The sequence below is a fragment of the Sturnira hondurensis genome, unplaced genomic scaffold, assembly GCF_014824575.4.
Source record: "Sturnira hondurensis isolate 20B ecotype Veracruz unplaced genomic scaffold, ASM1482457v3 Scaffold0008640, whole genome shotgun sequence".
In the NCBI taxonomy this organism is placed as follows: domain Eukaryota; kingdom Metazoa; phylum Chordata; class Mammalia; order Chiroptera; family Phyllostomidae; genus Sturnira; species Sturnira hondurensis.
In genome coordinates this window covers 21,153,162-21,168,595 of record NW_028081271.1, presented here as the reverse complement: position 1 = coordinate 21,168,595, position 15,434 = coordinate 21,153,162, and the positions used below count along the sequence as shown (strand labels likewise).

General features: G+C 38.2%; 1 protein-coding gene across 1 annotated transcript in view; it reads left to right on the top strand.

Moving 5' to 3' along the window:
- The window catches only part of ZMAT4 (zinc finger matrin-type 4), a 323,574-nt gene that overhangs the window by 269,763 nt on the left and 38,377 nt on the right, over positions 1 to 15,434 (top strand). Inside the window, exon 6 of the mRNA XM_037055427.1 lies at positions 13,353 to 13,449. Coding sequence (XP_036911322.1) covers positions 13,353 to 13,449 — 97 coding nt within the window. The remainder of the gene's footprint in view (positions 1 to 13,352; positions 13,450 to 15,434) is intronic.

Genomic DNA, 15,434 nt, shown 5'->3' with positions numbered 1-15,434 from the left:
TAACAATTTTCCAGTCCTTTCTTGGGTCAGGCATCCAACATGGCTAAAACTGTCTTTTAATTACTGAGAATAAATTTATTTTATAGCTTTAGGTTTTGTTTGGAAATAGCTTTTGAAGATGCAAAGCCATTTGCTTCCTGATTCCATTTTCAAGGCTTTGCATTTATAGTATTTAAATAGAGAAAGGATTGTCTTAGAAAAATGCGTGTACTTTAATTGACTGTTTGGTACCCTGCGGTCTCTGCCTGCGAGCTGTGGGATGAATTCAGAAGGTCTAGCGTTCAAACATCCCGTCCATTGTAATGGCTTCCGTGTGGAGTAGCATTGGCTCTTTTCTAACTGGGATTGCAGCAAAGCCTGATCTTAGTGAAGTTGCTTTAGACTGAGATCACAGGGAGGGACATTCTATAGTGCAAGTCTAAGACCGAGGACACCAATGTGCCTCAGGTTATTCTTATGATGGGTGATGGGACAAAAAGCAGTGTTTTCCAAACTGCTTTGCAGAGCCCCAGGTCTCTTAGTTGGGCGCACCTGGGTGCTGTGCTTGGCGTTTGGTGTGAAACTGACTGGAGTTTGAGACCTCTGACTAACTCCCATTCAAACTAGAGCCCCTGTGCTTTGTCTGTTTTGCATATTAGATTCAAATCAAGGTTTTGGAAAACATAATTCTTTTACTTTCTTTCCTTTACTCCTTTTTTTAAATTTTAAAAGTCATAGTGTAATTATTAAGGCCACTAGCTTTCCTACTCAGTAGTTTTATGACTTTAATGCTTTTGAACTGGAGTTTTCTCATTCATGAAGTGGGATAATAATGTTCACAAAGTGGTTTTGAGGATTAAATGTGATAATAATGATTTCTTCATACTTCTAGAAAAGCTTTCTTCTCCCTGCTTCCTTGATACCATCTCTGTCGCTTAGGGTTTGATCAGAAGAGTACAACCGCCATTATTAACACTGCGCAGAGCAAGACCAGAATGAACTTTCTGAAACCTTGACAATTCAATATGAAGTCACTGTTAGCCATGACAGTTGTGTTGAGTGCTATGGCAAGACTGAGGTAGTGAGGTATAAGGGAATGCCCTTAGGAGGGGTCCAGAAAGCCCCAAACCACAGTCTGGACACTGGATAAGGACTCCATCTGGACACTGCTGAGTGGGACCCCTGCCGCTCGTGGGCTGGGCTGTAGGAACTTGGAGCCCGACCACTCCACGCTCCAGCTTGACTGTACCACTGGTCAACTCGGAGCCCTGCCAGATTTTTCATGTCACTGGTGTGTGCTGACACCGTGGCACTCGGCTTGAGGCAGACGCTGCCTCTCTACCTGCGGGTGCCACCAGCTAGTGACCAGGACTTCGTGCAGGAGGCTAGCTCAGCTCGATTCTCGGGTGTAAGCTCCTTATCTCCGTGTGTAGCCTGGATGTGACTGTATTGGCTTTTGGGGGATGTCTCCCCTAGTGAACCTGGCATTGCAGAAAGACACAAATGTGTGTGTGCCTCCTTTCGAAAATGCTCCCTTGCTCACAACAAATATAGAATAAGGAAATTATAAGGATTAGACCTTGTATAATTCTGGGATTAGTGAGGCAGTGTTTATAAGGCTCATCCTTCTGTAACTAGTGTCAGGCCTGAAGTCAACAGGCTCAGCTGTCAGGAGGGATGGGCGTGAGGAAGAAAGAACACAGACCACTTGCAGTGAAAATGGAAATGGAAATCCACAAGGACAAACTGGAGGCTGTGTCTGAGTTTCAGTGCTCCATCGTCAGTGATGTGGGTGACCTGCAGGAAAAGTGGGGCCTTGCCGCAGGTTCCCACCCTCGTGTCTGCCCCAGGCTTCAGCAGCACCGAAAGCAGAGATCCAGGGGGAGCTAGTGATGCCTATGGGCCCAGCTCCTCCCAGAGGCATCAAGGAGAGAGAGCAGATGAACAATGCTCTGATATCAAGGAGTGCTAATTGCTCCTCCGCTCTCCCCCACACTCTCTTCTCCTCACCTGCCACCATCTCTGTAGACAGCATAAGTACAACCAGTTCTGTGGCTTTCACTACCACCTGTGTGTTGAGGGCTCCCTGGTTTGCCAGCATTTTCCGTGTCCCTGACTTTTCTATGATTTATGTTAACATGCTGAAGCTGGAATGACAGAGCCATGAAAAGCATGTCACTGGCACTCTACCCCTCACCAGTGACAGACTTGGCTAACAGATGATGGCAATCTTTACCTTCTGCATTGGGCTCATAGTGTTTTCACAGCACTCTGCCAGCCACTGCCAACGGAACAAAATTAATAAATGAAGCTTTGGCTTAGTAGAAACCTGTGTAGAAAAGACGTAGTATTGATTGATAGCAGGTTCTCTATGAGCTTAGATTATGTGGGTCAGGGCTGCTGGGGACACGCACACACACACATACACACAGGCATTTATACTCAAATAATTAAAGGTATTGATAGAATTAATGGTGCACAAAGGGTGTAACACTTCTATTCTACTTTGTGCTGATGTAACCACACTAGTGACTTGGCCTTCAGTTTAGGGGCTGTAGTTTAAGACTATGAGCAAGAAATAGGAAATGCCATCCAGAATGTAATAGAGATGATGCAGGGAACTTGAACTTACAATAACAACACTGTCAAAGTGCCAGTGGACTTTCAGCCTGGTGAACAGAGCCTTAGGGGACTGATATCTTTCTTCAAGTATTTGATGTATTTGATATATTTGAAGAGATGGGAATAAACCTGTGCAAGAAGCAGAACTCAGGCCAGTGTGTAGAGTTCAATCATGTTTATAAAAGGACAGCCCCAAAGGCAAGCAGGTACAAACAATTCTGATTGAAAAAAATATTTGTGTCCCTCATGGGGTTTTGGACTAGCCCAATGGTTTTTCCAAAACTTGTACTTTGGGGAGCTTTAGAAAATGCATATTTCTAGATTACATTGTAGGTTTCTTGAATCGCAGTCATCTGGGGTGAGGCCTGGAATTTGGATGAGCTCGAAAGAGCCTTTCTTCTTTCTGTGACTATTCCCAGGCACCAGTCACAGAAAGCAGTGCACATAGTGGTTGGGAGCTCAGACTCCGGAGCGGAATATAGGGGTCTAAAACCCAGCTGTGTCTCCACCTAGCTTTGTGATGTTGAGTAAGTCTCTGTACCCCGATTTCTTCATCTGTTAAATCAAGATAACAATTGTGTCCACTCATAGGGTATTGTGGAGAGTAAATACGTAAATGGGTAAAGTAAGCACAACGGCACTTCTACATGGCATGTGTAAATATTAGTTTTCTCTTATGCTGGAAGATAACAAATTCACTCAAAAGCCATGTTGATTAATGAATGTTTAAGAAGTGGAAAAGACGAAAATCATTCAAAACCAAATTTCTATTGTTTTTCCTTTTATGTTGTTAATCATCTTTCAAAGGGATTTTGGCTTTAGTATGTATTGTATTTTATTTTCCCTTTGATTTTTTAAATGTAATTATTGTTCAAATACAGTTTTCTGTCTTTTACTCCCATCCCAGCCCACCCCCGAGTGCTCCCCACATCCCTCCCATTTCCACCCCTGTTAGTTTTTGTCCATGTGTCCTTTATACTTGTTCCTGTGAATCCTTCCCCTTTTCTCCGGAAATTCCCTCCCCTTTCCCCTCTGGGCCCTGTCAGCCTGTTCTGTATTTCAGTGTGTTTGGTTATATTTTGCTTGCTTGTTTGTTTTGTTGTTTACATTTCTGTTAAAGGTGAGATCATATGGTATTTGTCCTTCAACACCTGGCTTATTTCACTCAGCATAATGCTTTCTAGTTCCATACAAGCCGTTGCAAAGGGAAGTGGAGAACATCAGGATAACCAAAGGAGTCTACACCACTGAATTTCACAGGTATTCTACCACAGAAGTTCACTCCATAAACCCAGGGAGTCAGGACAGATCAATTTAAGAAGCTGAGGCTAACAAGAAGAGTCTCGCAAACAATGGGAAGACAAAGAAACAATCCCCAAATGAAAGAAAAGGTGGAAGCCTCAGAAAGAATGTTCGATGAGCCCTGGCTGGTGTAGCTCAGTGGATTGAGTGCGGGCCTGTGAACCACATGATCGTGGTTCAATTCCCAGTCAGGGCACATGCCTGGGTTGCAGGCCAGTTCCCAGCAGGGGACTCACGAGAGGCAACCATACATTGATATTTCTCTCCTTCCCTTCCTCTCTAAAGATGTATAAATAAAATATTAAAAAAAGAATGTTAGATGAAATAGAGGCAAGTCAACTATCAGATATTGAATTCAAAGCACTGGTTATCAGGAAATTCAAAGAGCTTACAACAAGCTACCAGAAACTACATGGGAGCCACAATGAACTCACTGCAAACTATATCAGCATGAGAAAGGAAATAGAAACTATCAGCAAGGGCCAAGAGGAAATGAAGAATACAATTTCTGAACTGAAGAACACAGTAAAAGGAATCAAAATCAGGATCAATGAAGCAGAAGATTGGATCAGTGAGTTGGAAGACAGAGTAGAAAAAAACTCCCAGAAAGAGCAAGAAAAGGAAAAGAGGCTCAGGAAGAGTGAAGAGGGACTAAGAGAAATGCAAGACAATATGAAATGTAGTAATATCCAAATAATAGGGATAGCAGAAGGAGAAGAAGAGAACAAGGGATAGAAAACCTATTTGAAAAAGTGATGAGGGAAAAATTCCCTAATTTGATGAGAGAAAAAGTCACACGAATCCAGGAATCACAGAGAGTCCCTATCAAGAGGAACCCAAAGAGGCCCACTTCAAGACATATCATCATTAAAATGGCAAAATTCCAAGATAAAGAGAGAATCTTAAAGACAGCAAGGGAGAAAAGGGAAGTAACCTACAAGGGAGCCCCAATAAGGTTAGCTACTGACTTCTCAATGGAAATGCTCCAAGCAAGAAGAGAATGGCAAGAAATATTCCAAGGGATGAGAACCAGAGGCCTACAACCAAGGCTACTTTACCCAGCAAGGCTCTCAATCAAGATAGAAGGCCAAATAAAGAGCTTCCAAGACAAAAGAAGTTTAGTATGTATTTTAATGCAGACCATGTGTAAATATTTTTTGAGTGTTGCAAGATTACCAAAGCATAAATGTGAGTATGAAGTTGACTTTTAATAATTTACAAGAGAATGTGTAGTGAGTAAATGAGGATAAAACAGAAACTCGAGTCTCTATTTTGCTGAGGTTTCTGTGTAGAATCACATCCATCTAAGTTATTTTTTTAAGATTGTGAAATATACAGATCTTGGGTAAATAATCTGATAAACTTTGATAAATAAGTATACTCTGTAACTACCATCTCATTCAGGATATAGAAGAGTTATATTCCTCCGGAAAATTCTCCTGTTTCCTTCCAGTCACTTTCCACCCCCAGAATGTGGCTGTTCTGAATTTCTGTTATTACAGAAGAGCTTCGTCATTCTTGAACTTTTTATGAATGAAGCCATACAGCATTGTTCTTTTATGTCTGACTTTTTTGCCAACACATTGTTTTTAAGACTCATTTACATAGTTGCATAAATCACTACATAATAAAAATCATAATATAGCAGTAGATAATAAAAATCACTATATAATAAAAACCAGTAGATTTAAAAATTTCTATGTATTATTCCATTATATGAACACATCATAATTTGCTTGTCTACTACTGTGTTGATGAACATTTAAATTGTTTTGAGTTTTTGTTCCTCAGGTAAACCTCTAGGAATAGAATTTCTGAGTCACAGGGTAAAATGTGTTTAACCTGGTGAGAAATTGACAGTTCTCCCAAGTAGTTTTACCATTTTGCAGTCTTCTTAGAAATGAATGAGAATTCCAGATTTTCCCCTCAGTCATTTACACTTGGTATTATTGTTTTATTTGAAGGTAGCAGTTGTAGGTAGTGAGACAGTAGTTAATTGTTCCTTTAATTTTTATTTCCCTGTGGGCATGACAAATGATGTTGAGCACCTTTTCATGTGCTTATTGATCATTTTTTGTATCTTCTTTTATGACATATCTGATAAAATAGTTTGTCCTTTGGAAAAATTGGGTTGTCTTTTTTATTGATTTGTAGGAGTTAATTGTATATTCTGGAAACAAGTACTGTCAGATATATGTATTTCATATTTTTTTTTCTTAGCATATAGCTTAACTTTTATTTTTTCATTAATCCCTTCATCTTTTGGAGTTTTTGTTTTCTTAATTTTTTTTAGTAAGGAGAGGCTTTTGATTGTTATAAAATTCAGTTTTTCATTTTATATGTTCAATGTTATTGTTTCCTAAGAAATCTCTGTCTAGTCCAAGTTCATTAAATACTCACCTGTATTTTTCCTGGAGCTTTATAGTTTTAGCTTTTACATTCAAATCTATACTAAATATGAATTTTAATGTATGTTATTAGGTAGAAGTTGATGTACATCTTTTTGTTTCACACATTTATCCAGTTGTCCCAACACCATATGTTGAATAAGTTTTTTTCACCTTTGAGTTGCCTTAATACCTTTGTTGCAAATCAATGAAAGTGGTCAAAAGGTAGTAACTTTCAGTTATAAGATAAATACATATTGGGGATGTAATGTACAACATGATAAGTATAGTGCTATGGTATATTTGCTGTTATGGTATATTTGTAAGTTGCTAAGAGAGTAGATTCTAAAAGTTCTCATAACAAGGAAAATTATTTTTCTGTGTGTATCTACATGAAATAATGGGTGTTAACTAAACTTTTTGTAATAATCATTTCACAATATATGTATTTCGAGTCATTATGGGGTATATGTGAACATATACAGAACTGTATTGTCAATTATATCTTGAATGACCCTTTGGGTGTGGTTCTAGTTGGGGACTCTCAGTTCGGTTCCATTGATGCAGTTTCTCCATCCTTATGCTAATATAACACTTTTATTATTACAGCAAATGTTAAAGCAAATCTTAACGTCTTCAGTGTGAATCCTTAACGTTTTTTCACAATTGGTTTGCTCATTATGGTTACTTTGATTTCCATGTTAATTTTGCAATCCACTTGTCTGTTTCTACAAATAACCTGTTGGAATCTTGATTGAGTTTGCATTGAATATAAAGGAAAACTGATATCTAACAATATTGATTTTTCTAGGTCATAAATATCTTATATATATTTCTGTATCTATTTAGGTTTTCCCTAATTTCTCTCAAAATGGTCTATAGTTTTCAGTCATGTACATCTTTTATGAAATTTATTCTTAAGTGTTTTAAATATTTTTGATACTATTATGCTAAATTAATTTATTTTAGTTTCCAGTTATTTTTAGCTATTTTAAAAATGCAATTGATTTTTTTCCTATTGACCTTGTGTACAGTGACTTTACTAAATTCAATTATATTAGTAGTTATTTTATAGCTCCCTTAGGATCATCTATGTAAACAATCATATCTTCTATAAATATAGACAATTTTAGTTCTTCGTTTCCAATCTGTAAGCATACTTTTTCTTTTCCTTTTCTTATTTTATAGCCTAGAATGAATCTCCAGTGCAATGATGAATAGAAATAATAAGAGTTGCATTCTTAGCTTTTTCCTTATCTTAGGAAACTGTTCAGTGCTTTACTATTTAATATAATACTAGCTGTAGGTTTTTGATGGGTGCTCTTTATTAAATTAAGACAGTTCTTTTCCCGTGTGCCGAGAATTTTGATCTTGAATGAAATGTGTCCAATGCTCTTGTGCATCTATTATAATTATATTATTTTCTCACTTTGTTAATATAGTGAATTACTATATTATTTGACTTTTAAGTGTTAAACCACTCTTGCTTCCTGAAATAAGCAAACTTTGTTGTGACATGATTTATCTTTGTATGTATATATACATGTCAACATGCATGTCTATATCTGTCTTGTTTCTGATTTGCCAATTGTAAAAGGACTTCTCTGTTGTGCTCATGATCAATATTGGTTTGCAATTTTTTCTTTTAGAGGCTGTCAGATTTTTCATTAGTGCTATGCTGGCTCAAAAACAAGGGCAAAAGCATTTCTTCCTCCTCTTTTCACTGAAAGACTTTGTATACGTAGATATTATGCAGCCCTTTAATGTTTCATAGAATTCTCCAATGACACCCTCTGGGTCTTAGCTCTTTTCCTGCCTTCTTCTAGGTTAGTTGAATCCTTTTTATTGTCTTATTTTCTTTTCTCTGTAAGGTCTTTATCTTTATGTCTTTGTATTTGTTTCTAGGGGATTATAGTATGCAGCCTTAAATGACCACTGTCTATTCAGAGTTAGTATTTACCATTTCATGTAAAACATAATGACCTTTCAACAGTATTGTTCTATTCCTATTCATTGTTGTGCTATTGTTGACATACATGCATGTTTTACATGTATATATATATATTAAAAATACCACAATATGCAATTCAGTGTTACAGCATTGCATTAAATCATTTACTGTCTTCAGATAAATTTAAAGGGATAAGACTGTAGATACCCACACATTAATCATCAGGGTTCGCCACTTTGTCCTGTGCATGTGAGTTTATAGCGAGCGCCATTTACTCACCTTAAGGACATTATAAGCATTTCTGTGATATAGGTCTGCTGTAAAACTGTTCTCTTAGTTTGTACTGAAAATTTTCTTATTCTACTTTTAATTTTGAAGGATACTTTTGCTGTAGATAGAATTCTGAGTTGACAGTTTTGTTTAATTTAGTTTGTTTCTTTCACCACCTTTTGTTCCTTGAACAAACCAACCTCATTTCCACTCCTGGGTTTCTGTCTTGCTGCTCACTCTCCCCAGACAACTCTTGAACTAGTTCTTCTGTCACAGCTTCTCATCCCTCTGGTTTCATATCACACTTCTCAGAGAACTCTGTTGACCATGCTACCAAAAATCACCCTTCTTCCTTGTTTCTCTCTCATTATCCTATTTACATCCTGTGTGACGCTTTCACAATCTTTAATTATGTTTTTATTTGTTTACTAGTTTCTTGTGTTCCTGCCTAACTAGCTCCATAAAGAATTTTTTTTCTGTCTGTTTTATTCCCTCCTACATTCTTGGCATTCAGCAAAATAACTGACATCATAATAAAGGCACAATGATGCTTCTCTAATGTAGAATGGATGCAACTAAAGTTGCAGGGACATCTAAAGCTTAGCTTTGCTAGACTTGACTAGGCAAACAGAATAATCACATACTGCTCCACTCTCCAGGACCATTTGTTCTACACACTGTGTGCAGGAATGTAAGTACAAAAGCAGTGCACCTTCAAGAAACTTTTTCAGCCTCTTTGAGTTAGAAACAATCTCCTCTTCTAGTTCCCATAACACTCTACTCATCCTAGTTATCCTGACTGTGGTACTTTTTATGATCTACCTTTACACTGTTGCTATTTGTACACATACATTCTCTCTTTACAACCGTCTCTGTCAGATCCTTGCAGGCGGGGACTGCATTTCTTAACACGTATTGAAAATCCTGCAGATATAACCTTTAGGTCTGCAAAGGTTTTAGGTACTGTTAGTGTGGTATTGCACTAAAAATGAATTAAATAGGAAAGTTACCTTTTTTGTTTAATAAAACTCTCTATTTCTTTGAGGAAAAGGGAGCTCTAAGATTCAAAGCAATTGGAATTTCAACTGAGCATTAATAAAGCCCTAAGTTCCCACCAAGGACACTGTGTCGTGTGTGGGGGAGGACTCCCCTGCCCCTTCACTGCCTTTGTTCTTGTTTCTGTGCACTGCCTTTCTAGTTTATACTCCCTGTAGTCTGCATCACAATAAAATGCCAAACATTTCCTGCCCACGCCTCCCTTTGGCTGCAGAGCATGAGAACTGTAATGAAAAGCAACAGATCAGAATATTTTTTTAGATTTGTTGGTGATGTTGAAAGTGCCCATTTTTAAACATAAATATTTATGCCTGTTGCCAAGCCGAACCCGAGTTTGTATCGAGGGGGGTTTTGATTGGTCTGTAGTCTGAAGAGAACCCATATAAAAAGTAGTTATCATTTATTATGACAAGATTGATGGAGAGCTGCAGAGGGAAGGAGGCCTGAAGCTGGTTTTCACATTTTGATTGGATGCATAAAAGAGGAGATAAGGATTCGAAAAACTCCTGTGCATAGTTGTCGTGGTAACGTACAGCCTCTGGGCTTGGGGTCCACAGTCATCTTTCTGAATCACACGCACCTGTGCAATGCAAAAGCCATGGGAGCATGGCTCTTTTTTATGGAATAATATTTTTTAAAACCTACTATTGTTCTGGCAGATTGATGATACCAAAAGGCAAAGATGTCTACGGGGCAGTAGTTTATTCAGTGTGTGTGTATTCTGAGGGTTGGGGTTAAAAGTTAGAAACTTGTCTACTCCCAGGCCCCATTCCAAAGCTTAGAGAATCAGAATCTCCAAGAAGTTGTGCCCAAGAGTCTACATTTTAGCATGACCACTAGAGGCTATATCCACACTGAGAACTTTGAGAGTCATCTCTTAAGGGAATAGAGAGTCAACAGTTGTCTATTTCATCTCTGAATCATCAGTCTTTGCCTGGAAGTTTTGAGTCCCTTAGATTGCTTCCTAAGAAGGTCCCAGAGATCTGTGGTTTCCTTTTTCCCCCTATAACTGAATATAACCGAATTGACTCTTAATTGAACAATTAGGGATATCAATGCCCAATTATGTTATTGAAAGTAAAACAACAAGCCAGTCTTTCCACCAGCCAATCCAGTTTATCATATGATACATCAAATAGATTTTTTCGGAAACCTGCACTGGGCCATAAAAATTTGACAGTGTTCTTGAAGTTCTGTTCTTTGCCACATCATCAACATAAAAGCGATTCTGCAACATTCAGTGAGATTCATTAAATGTAATCTGAAAGTAACCTTACTCTTGTCCTCTGCTGCCCTTTCAAACTCTCTGTGGGGTTAATTTTTTCTACCCCTTTGGATAAAAACTGGAGTAAGTTTAATGAATTTTCACTCATTTTGAAGCAGTAAAGATTTCTTTACTTTTATTTCTAGATACATAAAAGTTCTCTGTCATTAATTGACATATCCAGGATAGAAAAATATTTTTAACTATCTTCTACCTTTATTAAAAGTTAGTTTTTTCCTTCCTTAGCTCAGTTCTGCTTGGGCTGCCTGAGTATGTAGGCTCTCTTTTTCTCTGCCTGAGGCTTTTGCTTTTCTTCTAAGGATTTTGCTTTTCTTTCTTTACCTTGGCAGATTGCCTCAGGTTCCTTCAGGGCTGAGGGATTCAGTGTAGCAAGTGAGAAAGGCAAAGGGGATTAAGGTTTACTCGATAAATACATATACGAAGTTGGCATAGATCTTGCCTGGTTTGGCAAGGGCTGCAAACTGACTTCTCATGGAATGATTTCTTGGCCTTTTCAGGAACACAACATTACTCGATCTGAGCTAAATATGTCCTTTGTGATCATGTCGACCTTCTGGATTTCCAGCTGAACACTTCTAGCATCTTTCCTTTGAGATCTCACTGCCCTCAACTCCAGCATCTAAGACATCTCCAAACCAGCTCCTCTCCTACATGGTACACACATGTGCTATGGGAACTTCCACATATCTTATGCTCCGACAAGCTCTGTGAATACAGGCTGTGCCTAATTATGCTACCTTTATTTCTTTGCTATCAGAGTAGCTAATTGCCACGATCTCTAGGGCTTTGGATCTTACAGGTGGTTTAGTGTTCAAGAACCTTCTTCCCAGGTACAAGAAGGCATGCCTCAAGCTCTCTAGATAGTTCATTGAATCCTTTTCCCATAGGTTACAGGTGAGAGAGAACCACCCCTATAGGGTAAGTTCTCTCACGTGAAGGAGGGTAAGTAAAACTTACAGTGCTGTGTAGCTCCCTTTAAAAATTCCCTACCTCTTTCTTCTATCTCTTTTTTAGACTGGAGGTAAATGATCACTTCCTTTGAATGCCCTGAATTGGGGCTCTCATATTCACTTTAGCAATGTGGGTATAGTTAGCATCCATGTCTTAGGGCTTCATCTGGGACATCGGGACAAAGAAGGTGCATCTGAACATCTCTTTGAAATCGTGATATTAGCTTATTTATGTTGATTACTTGTTACATGTCAGACACTCTCACACATGATTTATCTCACTCCGTTTCCCCCACAATCATATAAGAAATCAGAAGTACAGAGAAGTCAAATAATTTGTATAAAGTCACCCAGGTAGCAGGTTGCAAAATTCTTCCAACTCCGTGCATTATTTTCCTTTTAAGAAAATAAGAACTTTGTCTCTTAGAAAGAACATACTATGCATTCATCAGAAAAAAAAATGCTACAGCTGCTTAATAGCCTGGCTTTTTACAATGATAAGACACTGGATTTGGGAGCAGAATTAATAAAAACAACTCTCACTTGCTAAGAATTTTAATATATCTTATTGACTTAATTCTTACAACAACTTTGTAATGCAGATGGTCTTGTCTTCATCTTGCAGATGAAGGAAACTGGGGCGAGGAAGAAATTACGTGACTTCCCCTAGCTCATACAACCAGAAATAATTGAAGCCAGAATTTAGATCTGGAGTTTCAGATCATGACTATGAGTTTACTTTTCTCTCTGCCCTGATGGGACACACTAGCAGAAGGAATATGTTCCTTTGTAGGTCTCTGAGCTGTGGCAAATGTTTAAAGTTGTTTGGTTAAAGCTGTTTTCTTAACATGCTTGACTCTAGATAAGTCAATATTACAAAGGACTCAGGTTTTTACTAAACTTCTTGAAGCAAAGAGTAACTTATTCATCTTGGAATTCCCAGTGCCTGGTCCAAAGTTGAAGGTCTATTAATGAAGTAATGAAATGAATAAGTGAATGAATAGACAGCTTTCTTTTAAACTCTTTGGTGGAAAGTTAGCATTCATGTTAATTAGATTAACATATGATCCTTCTAAATGTTTACATTTTATAAAATGGTCTTGGAAGAAGAACCCAAATGAGTGATATGTATGCTGTTTTCTGATTCTGCCATCGGAGTAGTGGTGGAAGAAGAACTGAGACAGGTTTTCTCTGCAGTTTCAAGTTTCATGCACATGTGACAACTTACAATGTCTATCTGCCTCCAGAAAAAGTAGACTGCTTCTTTGCTGGGGTTACAACATTTCCAGAAACATTTTCCATCAATAAAGCATGTTCTAATAATGCCAGCCATCCATAAATGAGGCAGGCAGCTTCTAGCCTCATTCACAGTTCTAATACTTCTTCTATGCAACCTATTGACTGGGCTCTGGGAGAAGGGGTAGAAGTGTTGGTGGGGTGGACCAGATAACCTGTACGGTGCTCTGAGCCTGAACTTTTGGAGATTCTTGGGTTCATTCAGGGGGGTGATGACAAGCACGCAGCTAATCAGGTCTGTCTGTTGTCCACAGGTCTGAGGCGCAATTACAGATGTTCCATCTGCAGTGTCTCTCTAAACTCAATAGAACAGTATCATGCCCACCTGAAAGGATCTAAACATCAGACCAAGTAGGTACCTTCATGCTCTCCCTCTTTAGTCCTTTCCTATGTGATTTTTGGGTGATGATTAAAGGCTAAGCATTTTAATTATTTCAAAATAAGTAGATGGAAACTACATCCTTTTATCTCCAAAGTTCCCTTGATATTTTTGCTGCTGGAGCCTCCAAAAGCCCACTTAGCACTCCTTGAAGAATGACGGCTTCTCTTTTTGTGGCACAAGTAATGACAGGCTTTCTTTTTTCACTTTTTAAGGACAGTTCAGCACATTTGTGTGAGCTTCAGGAACATTTTATATCTATGCCAAGTGTTTTTAAATAAACAATGTTATCTCAATTTGGAGGATGTGCCAGACTTTCGCGTTGCTGTATCAAATTCTATGAATGTCTTCTGCCATTTCTAGATGAATATTGTTAATTAGTATAGAAACCTAACAAATTTGATGATGTATTAAATCATTCATGCACAGAAGTATTTCCAATTAAATGGAAGCTTATTTCATTACATAAAAGAATTCTCATGATTTTAAACCTGAAAAGGCCAATTGGGCATATTTACCTACATTTATACTTCTCATGTCTTTAAAAATAAATTAGCTGTGTAGGCATTTTTAAAGTAGTTGCTAGGACTGTTAATAAAATCTGACAAAATAGAGAAAAAACAAGGAATATCTCAAAAATATGTAATTTTCCTGAATGCAGTTGTTTTCATTTCTCTGATATTTATTAGCAGAATCGTTTAACAGATTTGACTGTACCAAGGCTTCATAAATAATGAATGACATATTCAACAAACATTTATTGAGCTGTACTAGGTGGCAGCTCTGAGGTGCACACTAGGAAATAAAAGATGAATTGACCCAGGCCTGCCCCTTGAGGAGCTGACTGCCAGACGGCCTTGTAAAGACATAGATTTTTCTCTAATACCACGTGGACACTCGGAACGTTGAGTGCTAGGGAAGGGGCCACCAGAGCAAGCTGTACAGGGACATTGGTGCAGTGGCTGAGCACAGAAGGAGGAGGTGATGTTCGGATTCTGCTCACCATCAGAACCCTTGTGCCTGGTGCAGCATTTTGTGCACCTCAAGGGATTCATAAGCATTTTTGAATGAATGTATGTATGATTTTAAACGATAAGTAACAATTTTCCTTGCAGGAGTATGAGGAAGGTGAATTCCAGGCAGACAAATTTCTTTGTAAGGTTATTTTAAAGACACAGGTCACAGGAGGTCTGGTGTAAGTGAGGAAACGTAAGCCCATTGTTGGTTACTGATTGTCAGACTTTGCATCCATATCGCACTCTCATGAGTCAAAGCCAGGTTCATGACTTGCTTTACTCTGATCCACCCCAGAGCACTTTTATCAAGGTAACTCAGCAAAAAGATTTTCTCTGATTTGTGATGGAGTACCTAGAGCATTCCTATGGATTATCAGACACCGCTGGCCACTCCCCCACCAAGTAGTCTATTCATCGTCTAACTAGTATGTTGTAAGAGGCACCGTATGCATTCTGCTAACCTGTATCTGTGTACACACAGACATAAGTAGCTGTAATAATAAATGGTAATCTCTTAAGGGCATGTATTTATTACTCTTAATATAGATGATATTAATATATCATAATATATATTAAAAACATAAAAAAGTAGACAATAATGACTTTAAGTGGCATGAGTCCTGTGAATAATTAATGTAGACAGCATCTTCAGCTTCAGAAAAATCTGTCTCCCTATGTGGACATATAAAATTGACATGCCAGAATCTGTGCTAGGCATTCTCACACCTATTATCTCATTTAATGCACGTCACTACCTTGAGATAAATACTAATAACCCATTATTTTTATATGAAAACACTAAGGCTCAGAGAGACAAAGAAGCTTCCCCAGCGTCCCCTTGTCAACAAATGGCAGAGCAGGAGTGACTCGAAGTATCTGACCTGTGCTATGCTTCTTCCATTTCACTCAGTCACCGTACACAGGCTCGGGATGGAGACCTG